We start from the raw sequence: 17900 nt of genomic DNA, 5'->3' as shown, positions 1-17900 counted from the left end.
CCTCTTCATGTCTATGCCTAATGTTTGGACTGTTCAAATCAATCAAATCCCATTGTATTGGTCACATACACATATTTAGCAGATGTTATTGCATGTGTAGCGAAATGCTTGTGTTCCTAGCTCCAATAGTGCAGTAGTATCTAACAATTCACAACAATACACACATCTAGAAGTTAAAGAATGGAATTAAGAAATATATAATTATTAGGATGAGCAATGTCGGAGTGGAATACAGTATATACATATGACATGAGTAAAACAGTATGTAAACATTATAAAGTGACTAGTGTTCCATTATTAAAGTGACCAGTGATTCCATGTTAGTTGAATAAAACTAGAAATGAACTTCTGACTACTTTTTCTTGTCTTTAACAATGTAAACAGTCTGTCCCTCTGGCATAACAAAGCCATTGTTTTACACAGAGTTAATTTTGAACTGGAACACCGGCGGCAAAACGTCCCCTGTCCATTTGCCTTTGAAACAAACAGTATGGGTTCCTCTCTCTCACACACAGCCTCTACCTAGGAGGGACCCTTATGTAATACCAGTAATAAAACAAAGCAAGCGTTTAATTTCCTTGTCATCACAACAGCCACCTTTCCCTCTCCTTCCCTCCTTGATAACTCTCACAACCCTCCTCCTATACCTACTGCTGCTATAATGGCTGGGTTTCAGAGATGTCTCGCTGGGGCAGCCAGAACACCTTCTGTACACAAACACTCACAATCATTGCTGTGTTTTCACCTGGGTGAATGTGATGTTACCAACAGAGCTTCTGTTTACCACCCACTGAAAAACCAATACAAGAGTCTTGATCATGGAATAGTATTGTTCTCAAATGTATGGTTCCCGAGCAGTACACCACATGTCTAGTAACACATGATATCCCTGCTGCCTATACATAATGTATACTGTACCTATAGTTAGTTTATGATCTATGGTATTGCTGGGGAATATATCAGATATTCATGTGGTGGCAGAGTGAACAGACTTACTCTACATAATATGTTCCATACTGTGGGTCCTCTATTTCCTCCCAGCCATACGGAAGCTCTGTGGATACAGGAAGAGATGCATTGTGTTCAACTACTATCACACAAAACATGCAAATGTACAGTACTGCAGGATAACAGGGCATAGTGATGAGAAGAGACCAGCAGACACGAGACAAAAAGCTTATGCACACATTACAGTTGGCGATACTGGAGTTTCCAGGTATAAGACGAATAACACGTTTGCTTTCTTTTCTTCCCACCAGGGAAGTTAAGCATGAGAAAATGGGCATGAAAAAAGCCCCCATTGACATTTTGCAGTTTTCGCAGGCAGCCTGGCTGGAATGGCTGCTGTACTGTACATCAAACTCTGGTGAGAAAATGAAGCCCACAAAAAAACGCTCTTCACGCAAGAGAGAGCTTTGGAGATGCTTTTCAGAGGCAGCACACCAACTAGCATTCTGCCTGCCTTTAAAAATCCATTAGAAACAACCGACCAGGGTCCTGTGTCTCCCTCGTACCCCCCACTCTCTCCCTACACTTAGCCCACATCACAGCCACACACCCTGGGAATGGACGGGCAAATGAGTGGGCACAGTATGCTGTAAGGCATGGGCTGGGGGGCATAACCATGTGTAAAACTGCATGTGTGTACTAGTACAGTAGTAGAAGTAGCAGTAGTAGTAGTGGTAGCTGTAAGATCTTTATGTACGCATGTACTGTGTGGTCCACTAAGGTCCTGAAGCCTTACCTCCATCCTCACACTTCTCCGGGGGCTTGGCTTTCTTGGCTAGGCGGGGGTCCAGCCAGGTGGTGGTCTTGCTGTTGTGACTGTGAAGGGCAGATAAGAGAAACATTCAAAAACCGAGCCAGCTACTGACACTGATATTTGCATCAGTGGAAAATAGACTGTCATGTACCCACCAACAAAGTTACACAAGTTACAAATAACTTCTTGACCAAGTAATTCATCCTGCTTTTTATTCAAATGAGGGAAAAACTGAAACACAGTATTCATTATGACATGTGGTGACTTCAGACAAGATCAGCTGGAAGCCTGTTCTCAAACAACTCAAGGGCCTCTGGGAGAGCTATATTTACTCAATCATTCCTAAAACACATAATTGATTGGTCAGGAAAACTGCTGACGTTTTCTTGAAGAGAAACCACCAAGTAAATGAGCTCAGACTAGAAACACTTTTGCAACAATTATGTAGGCTAGGGCTATCATTTTTGGAGTAAACATTGAGTCAATATGAGTGGATTTTAAAGAGACCCACACCAGTCCAGGCCTTGGCTTGTTTAACTAACTAACTTAAATCCACTGTCTGTTTGACATGGCTTATGTAACACGTGTGCTGTGTGCTTCACTAATCTAACCAACAATTGTATGATACTTTGCACGATGCTGATCAGATATAGCCATTTATTGCATCACCTGTAACGTAACATTCAACATTCAGTCCAGAGCAGAAGTAAGTGTCTTGTGTCATTAAAAAACGATTACCTACATTTCTGACATTTATTTAATTATTTAGCATGAAACTCTATTAAGCATAAACTCAGCATTTTTTGGGAGGAGCCTTGAACTCTCTGTATCTACAGTGTAGCAGAGTTTAAACAACCAGGACTCAGTCGACTCAAGGATGTCTCTTTGTCCTGTCCCTGAGTGGATATATGGGTGCTGTTGCAGTACTCACTCTATGAAGTAGACCATGCCCGTCTCGGTGTAGGCCATCTCCCAGTTGAGAGGCAGTGGTTCCAGGCTGTCGTCGCGGGGCAGAGAGCTCCACGTACGGAAGTCCATTGCACTGCTGGACTGGGTGTAGCTGGGCACCGCCTTCCTCCATGATGCCCCCTCTTTATGCTCTGAAAGAGAGAGAGTGCGAGAGAAACAGCAGAAGGTTAGTCCTGCATGGACACCTCAAGCCTCATCCTGTTCTCCCAGCTGCAGCGGGAGGAAGGAGGGTTTGATGTCGGTAAAGGATTTGCATGCAAGAGATCGTGTGTTCTGTTCACCAAGGCACTGTTTTGCATTTGCATGTACGTGTAAGCGTGTTTATGCATATGTGTGTACACCCCCTGGGTTTCAATGATATACTGTAGTAACTGAGGATTCACAGTAAAAATGACATTTTAGCTTGAGGCTATTTGGTACAATAATACTGTCTTTATAGTTATTTCTATACTTTTTATTTATTATTTGAATGAGAACTGCAATAAAAGCATCACAATCAACATGAGCATAGACAACAAAGGCTCTCCAGGGTACAAAAAGCTACCAAATGAAACTTATACCCAAGGGTCTTCTAATTGAGGGACTGTTTTTGTGTAATGCTAACCTCTGCACAAGCATATGATACAATGAGGCTCAACACAAAACAGCTTCTTCTAGTGTATACCACAGAGCTGATACAGGCAGCCCATGAGCATGTCAAGTTTGTGCATGTGCTTCTGTATTTGAGTAAATAGTTAACACACTACTACATCCATGGGATTTGCTGGTATTTCCAACAGATTGTTTATTTACTTGTTAGCTTGAAGGATGGGGAGGAACTGGCAAATGAGTCTGACGTCAACCGCTTATGCTAATCTGACTTCATCCACGCATGTACATGCGCACACACACAAACACACACACACACAGGATCTGCGGATGTTCTGACTGGCTTCATGTAAATACCATGCACCATAGCCAGCCTTGAGGAGAGCTGAGGTCATCAGAGACAGTTCACAGAAGGGTGAGAGCCTGAGAGCCCACACCACACTGACTGTACTAGACACATACAGGAAGTCAGGCAGGGATCAGGGTTTGTCTTCAACACAGAGACCAGGGAAGTTCAGTCAGGCCATTGCACTCACTTTTTCCATAAACCTTCTGACCTGTTCATAATTGTTTCCATATATGGTTGGTTTGGAATGAAAAGTTCAGAACAACCCCAACATGACTGCAGTACAGCAGAAATGTGATGTATTTTACATAAAAAGACTTGTAAGCCATTTCTGTTGGAATCAGGCTATCCTTGGGCACATCAAAGACAGCCCAGATCCTTTGAGAGAGGAGTCCTGATTGATCACACACATGGAGTCTCATGGAGTCTCTTGTCCAAGGTGACCTGCACTACAGTAGAAGGTGTTACTGATACTGGATGTGCTTTAGGCATGGCTTTGGTGTGGGAAGTGTCTGGCTATATAGACAGAGCATGGTTGGATAACACAAACAGACAGATAGCACAAACTGGGAATAATGGGGAAGGTGATCACAGCTCCTAGATCATAGGTCAATATGTATAGTATAGAGCAGAATTACGTTATAGAGTAGAAATATGATATAGTCCATAGTCATAATAATGTACATCTAAAAGTAGAAAGATATTTGAAAAAGGACTAAGAGATGTACAAAAGGGGACTATCCTGAGCAAAGAGAGAAAGGGAAGGAGAGGGGGTTTGAGTGTGAGATGTACTGACCTGGGAGGCCATTGGACAGAGGTGGCCTCTCATCATCGTCCTCCTCCTCAGGGACCACACTGTCCTTCCTGTCCATTTTGCTGACGGAGGTGGTCCGTTTACGCTGGACCTCGTTGTCATAGTCCTCATCAAACAGCACCTGATCCACCAGGTCAGGCTGCACCAGGGTGGGCTCTGCTGGGGGCTTGGGGGTCCCATAGTAGTTACCTGGAGATAGAGGGGGGGGGGGGGGGGTCAGAGAGAGATGAGTGTCTAACAAGTTCCCTTTTCTCAGCCATCCCTGTAGCTACTATGCAGCCCTGGTAAGACATAGGCAGTTATTGTGCATTGAGGCCATCTGAACAAGAACTGGTAAAGTAATGGGACCACAATCTTGTAAACACGGTCCTACATTTCAATCGTGTTTAAGGCTTAACTGAATGAACAACAGCGGCAAAATGCAATATGAAAGTTTATTAAAATTGTTTAGGGAGTGGCCTCATCTCCGAAGTAAGATCCTCGGAGCCAGATGCTTTGATGGCAGTTAGCTCTATGGGCGGCAGCTGGCATGGAAACCCCCCAGCTGGAAGAAAGGATTTCCAATGACGGGGCTTAGCTGGTGGTGGGGAGGTGAAGGGTTGTCAGTACATTTTGCTGGATAAGTTTTAATGTCCAGAAATGAAATGTGATAACAGGTTAAACAGAAAGCGTGAGAAATGTGTATTATTGGGCTGTGCTCATAGGCTATAAGGTAAGTAGGTGAATGACATTCCGCACGTGGCTAATAGAAAAGAGAAGGAGAGAAGAGGCTAATGATGATACGTTTGTAAACACTATCACATACATTCCCACTATGCCCGTAGAATAGGAAACGATGTGAATTATATTATGCTTACTGTATGAAGTTAACGCGAGCCATTCAGACAAGCCTTACTGATTGACCCATCGTAAACTACATGTGACCACTATAGACTCCTCCATTATACATGAGCGTGCCATGAACAGTGTGATCTGTTTAACGGGAGAACCTTTCATCCTGGCTGTGCCTCCCCCCCCCCCCAATTAACGATCTCTGAAAAGTGTTTTTCTCCTGGTGAATAAAAACCTTGTGATACTGCCTATAAATAGTCAGTGAAGATAACAGTACCGTATAGGAGCTTAACTTTGTTAAATCATTGGCTAATTTAGCTCATAGGGTGATCAATCTCTGACTAGCGGTTGAACACTCTGGCTAACTACATTTATGCACAGAAAACATAATTATTCAACCTTCGTTACGATAATGAATTATGTACATACTGATTCGATACTGATTTGAGATGCCCAAAATGTTTATGTTTATTTGTTTGCTAAGCAGTTCCCAGATCTGAATCTGTTCATGGGAGCATTATGGAATTATGTTTTGGCAATTTTTTATTTTAAGGTCAAACATTTACTGTATGATTAGACAGAGTCTATTCATAATTCATAAGCAGCTTAATTAAAGAACCGGGGAAAGATGCCACTGGGAAATATGGATTTTTAGCAAATGTATTACTCTCTATAAACTTGATCTCCTTTTCATTTGAACTGTGCTTGTTCTCATCTTACAAACCTTTGATCTCCACCTATTACAATTGAAACATTACAAATAGATCTGTTATAGAAGACATGCTTAAAAACAGCTTTCTCTCTTTATAAGGCCGTGGTAGTCACTAATATTTTTGAGGGAGACACTTTTGTAAAACAAAATCACTGGGCGAGCCGCAATACCCATCGGAGAACGGGGGTGGAGAGTCACAATTTATTCATACATGATATTAAACAGATTTATACATTTAAGATTTTATTAACTTGGACCATCAAGCAATTTGAATCCCTTATTCTCTATTTTAGGACACTTGGCGGTATCAGAAACAAATGTGTAAAATATTTTGATTCATCTTTAGAACCTGACCTTACTGTCATTATCTTATTCCCATTAAAAGGTAGAGCACATTATATGGAAAATCAGGTAATGAAACATTTCAGTCTGAAGGAAGTATGCTTTGGAGTGATTGAAATCGATCAGAAAAGTATTGGAAAGTTCAGGAAAACATTAGGGATGATAATCAAGCAATCTTATCAGATAACATGTATTTGTCACATGCTTCAGAAACAACAGGTGTAGACTTTAACTTACTTACAGATCCTTTTCCACAATGTAGAGTTAAAGATAAAGATAAATAAGAATATATATATATATATTTAAAAATATATATATATACAGTGCCTTGCGAAAGTATTTGGCCCCCTTGAACTTTGCGACCTTTTGCCACATTTCAGGCTTAAAACATAAAGATATAAAACTGTATTTTTTTGTGAAGAATCAACAACAAGTGGGACACAATCATGAAGTGGAACGACATTTATTGGATATTTCAAACTTTTTTAACAAATCAAAAACTGAAAAATTGGGCGTGCAAAATTATTCAGCCGCTTTACTTTCTCTCCAGAAGTTCAGTGAGGATCTCTGAATGATCCAATGTTGACCTAAATGACTAATGATGATAAATACAATCCACCTGTGTGTAATCAAGTCTCCGTATAAATGCACCTGCACTGTGATAGTCTCAGAGGTCCGTTAAAAGCGCAGAGAGCATCATGAAGAACAAGGAACACACCAGGCAGGTCCGAGATACTGTTGTGAAGAAGTTTAAAGCTGGATTTGGTTACAAAAAGATTTCCCAAGCTTTAAACATCCCAAGGAGCACTGTGCAAGCGATAATATTGAAATGGAAGGAGTATCAGACCACTGCAAATCTACCAAGACCTGGCCGTCCCTCTAAACTTTCAGCTCATACAAGGAGAAGACTGATCAGAGATGCAGCCAAGAGGCCCATGATCACTCTGGATGAACTGCAGAGATCTACAGCTGAGGTGGGAGACTCTGTCCATAGGACAACAATCAGTCGTATATTGCACAAATCTGGCCTTTATGGAAGAGTGGCAAGAAGAAAGCCATTTCTTAAAGATATCCATAAAAAGTGTTGTTTAAAGTTTGCCACAAGCCACCTGGGAGACACACCAAACATGTGGAAGAAGGTGCACTGGTCAGATGAAACCAAAATTGAACTTTTTGGCAACAATGCAAAACGTTATGTTTGGCGTAAAAGCAACACAGCGCATCACCCTGAACACACCATCCCCACTGTCAAACATGGTGGTGGCAGCATCATGGTTTGGGCCTGCTTTTCTTCAGCAGGGACAGGGAAGATGGTTAAAATTGATGGGAAGATGGATGGAGCCAAATACAGGACCATTCTGGAAGAAAACCTGATGGAGTCTGCAAAAGACCTGAGACTGGGACGGAGATTTGTCTTCCAACAAGACAATGATCCAAAACATAAAGCAAAATCTACAATGGGATGGTTCAAAAATAAACATATCCAGGTGTTAGAATGGCCAAGTCAAAGTCCAGACCTGAATCCAATCGAGAATCTGTGGAAAGGACTGAAAACTGCTGTTCACAAATGCTCTCCATCCAACCTCACTGAGCTCGAGCTGTTTTGCAAGGAGGAATGGGAAAACATTTCAGTCTCTCGATGTGCAAAACTGATAGAGACATACCCCAAGCGACTTACAGCTGTAATCGCAGCAAAAGGTGGCGCTACAAAGTATTAACTTAAGGGGGCTGAATAATTTTGCACACCCAATTTTTCAGTTTTTGATTTGTTAAAATAGTTTGAAATATCCAATAAATGTCGTTCCACTTCATGATTGTGTCCCACTTGTTGTTGATTCTTCACAAAAAAATACAGTTTTATATCTTTATGTTTTAAGCCTGAAATGTGGCAAAAGGTCGCAAAGTTCAAGGGGGCCAAATACTTTCGCAAGGCACTGTATATATATTTATAGTACCAGTTAAAAGTTTGGACACACCTACTCATTCAAGGATTTGTCTTTATTTTTACTATTTTCTACATTGTAGAATAATAGTTGTCACGACCGTCGTAAGAACATTCGGACCAAAGCGCCGCGTGAAATCGTTTCAACATTTTCTTATTATAAGTGAACCGGACAAAAAACAATAAAGAATAAATTATATGTGAGGTTATGGAGTGCTCAAAGGCAACATAAACAAGGACCCACAAAACACAGTGGGGAAATGGCTGCCTAAATATGATCCCCAATCAGAGACAATGATAAACAGCTGCCTCTGATTGGGAACCATACCAGGCCAACACAGAAATAAAACAACCTAGATTACCCACCCAAGTCACACACCGACCTAACCAACATAGAGAATAAAAGGCTCTCTATGGTCAGGGCGTGACAATAGGGAAGACATCAAAACTATGAAATAACACATATGGAATCATGTAGTAACCAAATAGTATCCACACTTTGCCTCTATGACAGCTTTGCACACTTTTGGGATTCTCTCAACCAGCTTCATGAGGTAGTCACCTGGAATGCATTTCAATTAACAGATGTGCCTTGTTAAATGTTAATTTGTGGCATTTATTTCCTTCTTAATGAGCTTGAGCCAATCAGTTGTGTTGTGACAAGGTAGGGGTGGTATACAGAAGATAGCCCTACTTGGTAAAAGACCAAGTCGATATTATGACAAGAACAGCTCAAATAAGTAAAGAGAAATCAAAGTCCATCATTACTTTAAGACATGGAGGTCAGTCAATGCGGAAAAGTTCAAGAACTTTGAAAGTTTCTTCAAGTGCAGTCGCAAAAATCATCAAGCGTTATAATGAAACTGGTTCTCATGAGGACCACCACAGGAAAGGAAGACCCAGAGTTACCTCTGCTGCAGAGGATAAGTTCATTAGAGTTAACTGCACCTCAGACTGCAGCCCAAATAAATGCTGCACAGACTTCAAGTAACAGACACATCTCAACATCAACTGTTCAGAGGGGACTGTGTGAATTAGGCCTTTATGGTCGAATTGCTGCAAAGAAACCACTACTAAAGGACACCAATAAGAAGAGAGACTTGCTTGGGCCAAGAAACACAAGTAATGAACATTAGACCGGTGGAAATCTGTCCTTTGGTCTGATGAATCCAAATTTGAGATTTTTGCTTCCAACCGCTGTGTCTTTGTGAGACACAGAGTAGGTGAACGTATGATCTCCACATGTGTGGTTTCCACCGTGAAGCATGGAGGAGGAGTGATGGTGTGGGGATGCTTTTCTGGTGACACTGTCAGTGATTTATTTAGAATTCAAGGCACACTTAACCAGCATGGCTAGCACAGCATTCTGCAGCAACATGCCATCCCATCTTGTTTGTGCTTAGTGGGACTATCATTTGTTTTCAACAGGACAATGAACCAAAACACACCTCCAGGCTGTGTAAGGGCTACTTGACCAAGAAACAGAGAGATGAAGTGCTGCATCAGATGACCTGGCCTCCACAATCACCCGACCTTAACCCAATTGAGATGGTTTGGGATTTGTTAGACAGAGTGAAGGAAAAGCAGCCAACAAGTGCTCAGATAATGCCAAGAGTGTGCAAAGCTGTCATCAAGGCAACGGGTGGCTACTTTGAAGAATCTCAAATATGAAATATATTTTGATTTGTTTAACCCTTTTTTGGTTATTACAGGATTCCATATGTTGTTTCATCGTTTTGATGTCTTCACTATTATTCTACAATGTAGAAAATAGTACAAATAAAGAAAAACACTTGAAGGAGTAGGTGTGTCCAAACCTTTGACTGGTAATCTATTTAAACACATACAGTTGACGTTGGAAGTTTACATACGCTTAGGTTGGAGTCATTAAAACTTGTTTTTCAACCACTCCACAAATGTATTGTTAACAAACTATAGTTTTGGCAAGTTGGTTAGGACATCTACTTTGTGCATGATACAAGTCAATTTTCCAACAATCATTTACAGACAGATTATTTCACTTATAATTCACTGTATCACAATTCGAGTGGGTTGGAAGTTTACATACACAAACTTGACTGTGCCTTTAAACAGCTTGGAAAATTCCAGAAAATGATGTTATGGCTTTAAAAGCTTCTGATAGGCAAATTGACATCATTTGAGGTGTACCCGTGGAAGTATTTTTACCTTTATTTTTTATTTAACCAGGCAAGTCAGTTAAGAACAAATCTTATTTTCAATGACGGCATAGGAACAGTGGGTTAACTGCCTGTTCAGGGGAAGAACGACAGATTTGTACATTGTCAGCTCGGGGGTTTGAACTTGCAACCTTCCGGTTACTAGTCCAACGCTCTAACCAGTAGGCTACCCAAGGCCTACCTTCAAACTCAGTGCCTCTTTGCTTGGCATCATGGGAAAATCAAAAGAAATCAGCCAAGACCTCAGAGAGAAAAAAATATGTAGACCTCCACAAGTCTGGTTCATCCTTGGGAGCAATTTCCAAATGCCTGAAGGTACCACGTTCATCTGTACAAACAATAGTACGCAAGTATAAACACCATGGGACCACACAGCCCCCATACCACTCAGGAAGGAGACGTGTTCTGTCTCCTAGAGATTAACATACTTTGGCGTGAAAAGTGCAAATCAATCCCAGAACAACCGCAAAGGACCTTGTGAAGATGCTGGAGGAAACAGGTACAAAAGTATCTATATCCACAGTAAAACAAGTCATATATCGACATTACCTGGATGGCTGCGCAGCAAGGAAGAAGCCACTGCTCCAAAACCACCATAAAAAGCCAGACTACGGTTTGCAACTGCACATGGGGACAAAGATTGTACTTTTTGGAGAAATGTCCTCTTGTATGATGAAACAAAAATAGAACAGTTTGGCCTTAATGACCATCGTTATGTTTGGAGGAAAAACGGGGAGGCTTGCAAGCTGAAGAACACCATCCCAACCGTGAAGCACGGGGGTGGCAGCATCATGTTGTGGGTGTGCTTTGCTGCAGGAGGGACTGCTGCACTGCACCAAATAGATGGCGTCATGAGGAAGGGAAATTGTGTGGATATATTGAAGCAACATCTTAAGACATCAGTCAGGAAGTTAAAGCTTGGTCGCAAATGGGTCTTCCAAGTGGACAATGACCCCAAGCATACTTCCAAATTTGTGGCAAATTGGCTTAAGGACAACAAAGTCAAGGTATTGGAGTGGACATCACATTGCCCTTACCTTAATCCTATAGAAAATGTGTGGGCAGGACTGAAAAAGCGTGTGCGAGCAAGGAGGCCTACAAACCTGACTCAATGGGCCAAAATTCACCCAACGCATAGTGGGAAGCTTGTGGAAGGCTACCCGAAACGTTTGACCCAAGTTAAACCATTTAAATAAAATGCTACCAAATACTAATTGAGTGTATGTAAACTTCTGACCCACTGGGAATGTGATGAAAGAAATAAAAGCTGAAATAAATCACTCTCTCTACTATTATTCTGACATTTCACATTCTTAAAATAAAGTGATGATCCTAACTAACCTAAGACAGGGAATTTTTACTAGGATTAAATGGCAGGAATTGTGAAAAACAGAGTTTAAATGTATTTAAGGTGTATTTTAAGGTGTATGTTAACTTCCGACTTCAACTGTATATAGTCTACAGAAATTGGTTCAGTTATTGCCTAAAATGAATGTGTTCATATGGGCAGAATATTGCTGTAACGATTCTCGTCCTCGTCTGATGAGGAATATGAAGGATCGGACCAAAATGCAGCATGGTACGTGTCCATGTTAACTTTATTAATCTGAACACAAAATAACAAAGGTGAAACAACGAAACAGTCCTATCAGGTGACAAAACACAAAACAGGAAACAACTACCCACAAACACAGGTGGGTACAGGCTACCTAAGTATGGTTCCCAATCAGAGGCAGCTGTCAATCATTGTCTCTGATTGAGAACCATACTTAGGCAGCCTGTTTTCCCACTATGGGTTGTGGGTAGTTGTTTTCCGTTTCAGTGTTTGCACCATACGGGACTGTTTCGGTTTTCATTTATTCTCTTGTTCTTTTGTATTTAGTGTTCAGTTAATTAAAGGCAATATGAACACGTACCATGCTGCGCTTTTGTCTACTCCTTCTTCCTCAGACGAACATCGTTACAATTGTTTAGAAATTAGTTCATATGATTATATAAAGGCTGAAGGCTAAAAACAGTCTATACTATATCAAGGCCTATATCTAGTTTAAAAAAAAAATGTTTTAAAGAATGTATTTTCTCCTTAAATAGACGCAGGCAAGCAGTGTTACCACGGTCCACAATTTCATCGGTTTCATCCTGGGTCTCCAGGCTTTTCACCTTCAGGCCATTCATTGTCACCTTTCGGATGCAAATCTGAGCATTGTCCGGGATATGGTTGTGTTCTCCAGATAACTTTGCGATAACCCCATCAGTGAGGGTTCTGTGACCTCTGCATTGGAAACATCATATTCAGTCCACTTCCAGAAGGATATATTTGCAGTCTGTCTGTCCCGTCGGTGTAGCCTTCATGTACCAGGATATTTTTTCCATGCACAGAGAGGATCCATTTGGGTTCCAATGCAGCTTCTTCTGACCTCCTCTAAGAATAATTCTGAGGGTAGCAGTGAAGCAGAATATTTGGATTATTAGCATATGCACGACTTGCAATTCGATTGCTGGACTATCGAAGCCATCCATCCAATCCATTTACTCAGATCTGGCAGGTCAAAGAGGATAGTTTCAATGGTAATGAATTGGGCCTAGTTATTGTTCATTAGCAGCATACATTTGCATTGATTCTCTTAAATCTCTTAAATTATCTCTAATAATCCAAATATGCTCTTCTTTTGCAATGTTTAGCCTACTGTACTGTTTGTCTGTCTGGACTGTCTGCCTGTCTTGGTGATAATCTTAAGATAATAGAATACTAAAATAGTATTCCTTAGTTTGTGTGCCTATTATTATTTTACATTTAAGTATGACCTCCTAAAACTAGAACCGTATTTTGTATACATTCTAATAACATTTTAGTAGTCCAAAATCGTGTTATATAAAATCGTCCCTTGTATTAATGGCAGTGTCGATTGCCTGTCAATATTATAAGCATTTATCTATGAAATTAGGCATTGAACTTGAGCCCTGTTTCAACAATCAGCAGCTGATTGAGAAAATCATTTTCAGAATAACAGTAAATAACAGCTGTTATGACACACAGCACACAAGGTTTTTCTAAAACATTTTGATGTCTCATACAAAAGTATAGTTGAAATTATACAGGCTAAAAATGAAGGCCTATACTGTAGCATTAAAAAACTGGTTCAAAAGCTAAAAAGCTTTATTTCCTTGTAATTCATTTTATTCAATGGCTTCACCTGAGTGTCCTCGCCAGCCAGGGTAGGACAGCACTTTACAACATTCCAATGTTATAGTCTTATGAATTGCTCATGCATATTTTTTTTATTGAAACTGGGAACAATGGGAGAGATGGACAAATGCTGATTTACTGACTACATTCTCATTCATATTATCAAGACATGAGGTGAGTATCAAAATAGTTTTAAAAGATGCCCTTGCCTAAAATTTGAATCTCAGATACGTAGATCTTTAGCATAATAGCCTATAGTGTCAATAAAAAATATGGTGTTCTGTTATTTTGAAATAGCCTAAATGTACAGTATCATAATGAGACTAAATGAAACAACATAAGATAAATAGATTTTGTGATGTTGTCCTATATTAAAATAACTTATTAGACTTGTCAAAATGTAGGGCAAAAGGCAGACATTTCATATAAACTTTGGTTTTCTGTGGTCCAAATTTCAAAATATTTTAAAATTTTTCAGACTCTTTCCATTGGTAGGCCTAACCATGTGCCTCTCCTCATTCAGAAAGCCTGCTCACTAATGTCAATACCAAAGCTGATAATTGTGACTTGATTTAATTAGAATGATGTGAATAATGATGATGAGAGCCCACTACAGCCTAACCCTTTAATCATAACCTATTGTTACTTTGTGTCTCTAAAATCACATAGTCTTTTTTAATTGAAACATCCACATTTTAGCCTTTTTCCATATTACCTTTTTTTAAACTTAGTCAGTTAAGAACAAATTCTTATTTACAATGACAGCCTACCCTGGCCAAACCCTAATGATGCTGGGCCAATTGTGTACCGCCCTATGGGGCTCCCAATCACAACTGGTTGTGATACAGCCTGGAATTGAACCAGGGTCGGTAGTGTCATCTCTCTAGCAATGAGATGCAGTGCCTTAGACCGCTGCGCCACTCAGGAGCCCCTTCTATTTTCATAACTGGGGCGGCAGTGTAGCATAGTGGTTAGAGTGTTGGGCTAGTAACCGGAAGGTTGCAAGTTCAAATCCCCAAGCTGACAAGGTACAAATCTGTTGTTCTGCCCTTGAACAGGCAGTTAACCTGCTGTTCCTAGGCTGTCATTGAAAATAAGAATTTGTTCTTAACTGACTTGCCTGGTTAAATAAAACATTTAAACTGATAAAAATTCAGTATATAGCCTATACATAATATTCTGTCTATATGAACACATTTATTTTAGTCCATATAAAGAACTGCTATGTATGAGTTAATGAAAAGTATCAAACAGACACATTGTTCCACATTCTCGAATAAAAAACAAATAAACAGAAACAGGCAATAGTGGGAGGGGCTCATTCGCCACTGTCTCGACAGACATGTGTGATTGGTTCTTCCCCTGATTAGTGATTCTGAGTGAATCCCAATGTGACACATCTCACTCCTATTATCAGGGAACCGGGGTTACGATAGTAATCCTAAATTGTATGGTATTAATGCTCCTGTGCTCATCTCCCTCACAGCAGTTTGTCAGAGATGGCTTCATTAACCCTGGTGGCACAGCGATAGCAGGGAGAGATTGGGGGCCACTTAGCTAATAGTCATCTGTCTCCTGCCACCCTGACAATCATCAGCCAGACGCTATAGCATACATATTAATTAGAAACATATCTCTCGGCCCCTGGTAAATGTGCGCCAGGCAAGTGAGGGTGTGTGAAAGTGACAAGTCAGGGGAGATTTCTGCTATTATTTGTCATATTAAACTGTTTTATAAGCTGACAAGGAGAGGGGGTGGTTTGTTTGACATAAATATTGCAAATGTCATGTTGATGAGCTTCATCTTCTGAGTGGCGCAGCGGTCTAAGCCACTGCATTTCCGTGCTAGGCATCACTACAGGCCCTGGTTCAATCCTGGGCTGTATCACAACAGGCCATGATCGGGTGTCCCATAGGGCAGTGCACAATTGGCCCAGCGTCGTCCGGGTTAGGGGAGGGTTTGCCTGGGGTAGAAATCTGTTCTTAAAATAAAACAAATATACACTAACAGACATGGACAGACTTCAATGTATACAGTACTTTACACTGATGTATTCCTTGCTAAATGCACCAAGGCAAAGCACAGGAGTCAGAAACAGCCACAGTACATGCTAGGCATCAGTCCACTAATTTCATGTACTCAACCCACTAAATTCATATACTCAACCCACTAGAGAATTTAGTGCATTTAGCAAGGCATACATCAGTGTAAAATACTGTATACATTGTAGTCTGTCCAGGGTTTCCCAACTGGCGGCCAGCCAAGTTCTGAGCTAAACAATTATAATATGTTTTTCTTTTTACATTTTTATTGTTGGACATAAAAGACTGTAAAAACACCAGCAAATCAGCTCCAAGTGATTTTAATTTTGGAGATTTGTTCCAAAGTATTCACAAGCATAATAGAGAGATATCCACAAAGTGTACAAAACATTAAGAACACCTCCTCTTTCCATGACATAGACTGACCAGGTGAATCCAGGTGAAAGCTATGATCCCTTATTGATGTCACTTCTTAAATACACTTCAATCAGTGCAGATGAAGGGGAGGACACCGTTTAAAGGAGACAATTGAGACATGGATTGTGTATGTTGTGCCATTCAGAGGGTGAATGGGCAAGACAAACAATTTAAGTGCCTTTGAATGGGGTATGGTAGTAGGTGCCAGGCGCACCGGTTTGGGTCAAAGAACTGCAATGCTGCTGAGGTTTTCACGCTCAACAGTTTCACATGTGTACCCAAAGGACATACAGCCAACTTGACACAACGGTGGGAAGCATTGAAGTCAACATGGGCCAGCATCCCTGTGGAATGCTTTCGACACCTTGTAGAGTCCATGCCCTGACGAATTGAGGGCAAAAGGGGGTGGAGCAACTCAATATTAGGCAGGTGTTCTTAATATTTTATGCACTCAGTGTATGCGATCGTCTACAAAAGTAAGCAAATATAAAATGATTATGTTTAGTATTATACCTGTTTGGGCTTCTTGCAGTCAATTTGCAATCTACAAATGACTTGCAATTATGCTCCGGCCCCCTGACCATCCACTCAAGATATAATCATCCCACTGCTCCAGGCCCATATGTTCTCATAGAAATCAGAATCATGAACACAGTGGGATTCCCTGCCCAAAATACATTTGAGAATAATTTGAATTAGACAGACTTTCCCATTTCCTAGTAACAGTGATGTCAGCAGCGCCAAACTATGTGCGTTGTTAATTTCTGGACAGCTGTCCTTGTGCTGTGCCGCCTGACCAGACCTGAACCACACAGAAGAGCAGAGCCGGAGTGAGGGCTGAGCCCATACAGACTCCCTCTCAGAGCCTGGCACAGATGGCTGTGTCATGAAACCTGTGACCCTGTGGGTCACCCTGGCACGAACTGCATCCCGGCAGCACCGCCTGGGAGAGGGGAGAGGCCTCAGCATACTGGGCAGGGCAGGTCTGGCACGACACTGGGTGGGCCTGTGTGGTCTGTGTGGCGGTGGGGGGTTAACAGGGCCAGGGATGACAGGAAGTAAGTAAGGGAAGAGAGAGAGGATAATAGTGCTAGTTCTCTGACTGTCTGGCACAGCAGTACAAATCAGCCAGAGAGCAGGGATGCAAGCTATAGCAGCTAATGGCTAATGGGCTATTCGAAACACCATTAAGATTAGCTAAGGATCAAATTGAAGAGTAATATGGTTACAACATACTCTAAAAGTCAGTTGGGCTAGTCAAATGTATGGGCACTAAAAATTAGGACATAAAATAAAGGGCTCGAATACAGCAGGCTACTCCAGCAGAACTGGGTCGTGTTCATTTTTCACACACTCACTCAGTATACTCTTTATGGCAAAAGATGATACAGTTCAAGCACATATAAATATAAGAAATCCCATTCCACCATCAAATGACCTCCACAGCTGTACTGAGTTTACTCATAGTGCAGGGAGACCACAGCTCTGTGCCAGTAGGGCAGTTCCCAATTAAGATTGAAAGATGTCTGCAGAAAGAATGGTGTATCAGCTATGACATGGCACCTTGAGTTTGAAAAATCTATTTTGGTTATTGAGCTACAGTAACCAAAGCAGTACAGGGCAGTACACTACAGCACAGCAGCATAGAGTAGGGTAGAGTACAGTTCAGTACAGTGAAGTTAAGTACAGTAAATTACAGTTCAGTACAGTAGTGAGGCAGAGTGAGAGAGAGGGAGAGGTTGTCCAGACT

The 17900-nt window shown here is 41.1% G+C and overlaps 1 protein-coding gene across 3 annotated transcripts in view; it reads right to left on the bottom strand.

Moving 5' to 3' along the window:
• The window catches only part of LOC109891032 (membrane-associated guanylate kinase, WW and PDZ domain-containing protein 3), a 137673-nt gene that overhangs the window by 21353 nt on the left and 98420 nt on the right, over positions 1–17900 (bottom strand). For all 3 annotated transcript variants that reach the window (XM_031825054.1, XM_031825053.1, XM_020483294.2), the window contains exons 4-7: positions 4462–4668; positions 2694–2862; positions 1745–1824; positions 997–1054 (exon numbers count right to left, since the gene is read on the bottom strand). In XM_031825054.1, coding sequence (XP_031680914.1) covers positions 997–1054; positions 1745–1824; positions 2694–2862; positions 4462–4668 — 514 coding nt within the window. The remainder of the gene's footprint in view (positions 1–996; positions 1055–1744; positions 1825–2693; positions 2863–4461; positions 4669–17900) is intronic.

Source organism: Oncorhynchus kisutch, linkage group LG5, assembly GCF_002021735.2.
Source record: "Oncorhynchus kisutch isolate 150728-3 linkage group LG5, Okis_V2, whole genome shotgun sequence".
NCBI classification, from domain to species: domain Eukaryota; kingdom Metazoa; phylum Chordata; class Actinopteri; order Salmoniformes; family Salmonidae; genus Oncorhynchus; species Oncorhynchus kisutch.
This window is presented reverse-complemented; position numbering and strand designations above follow the sequence as displayed.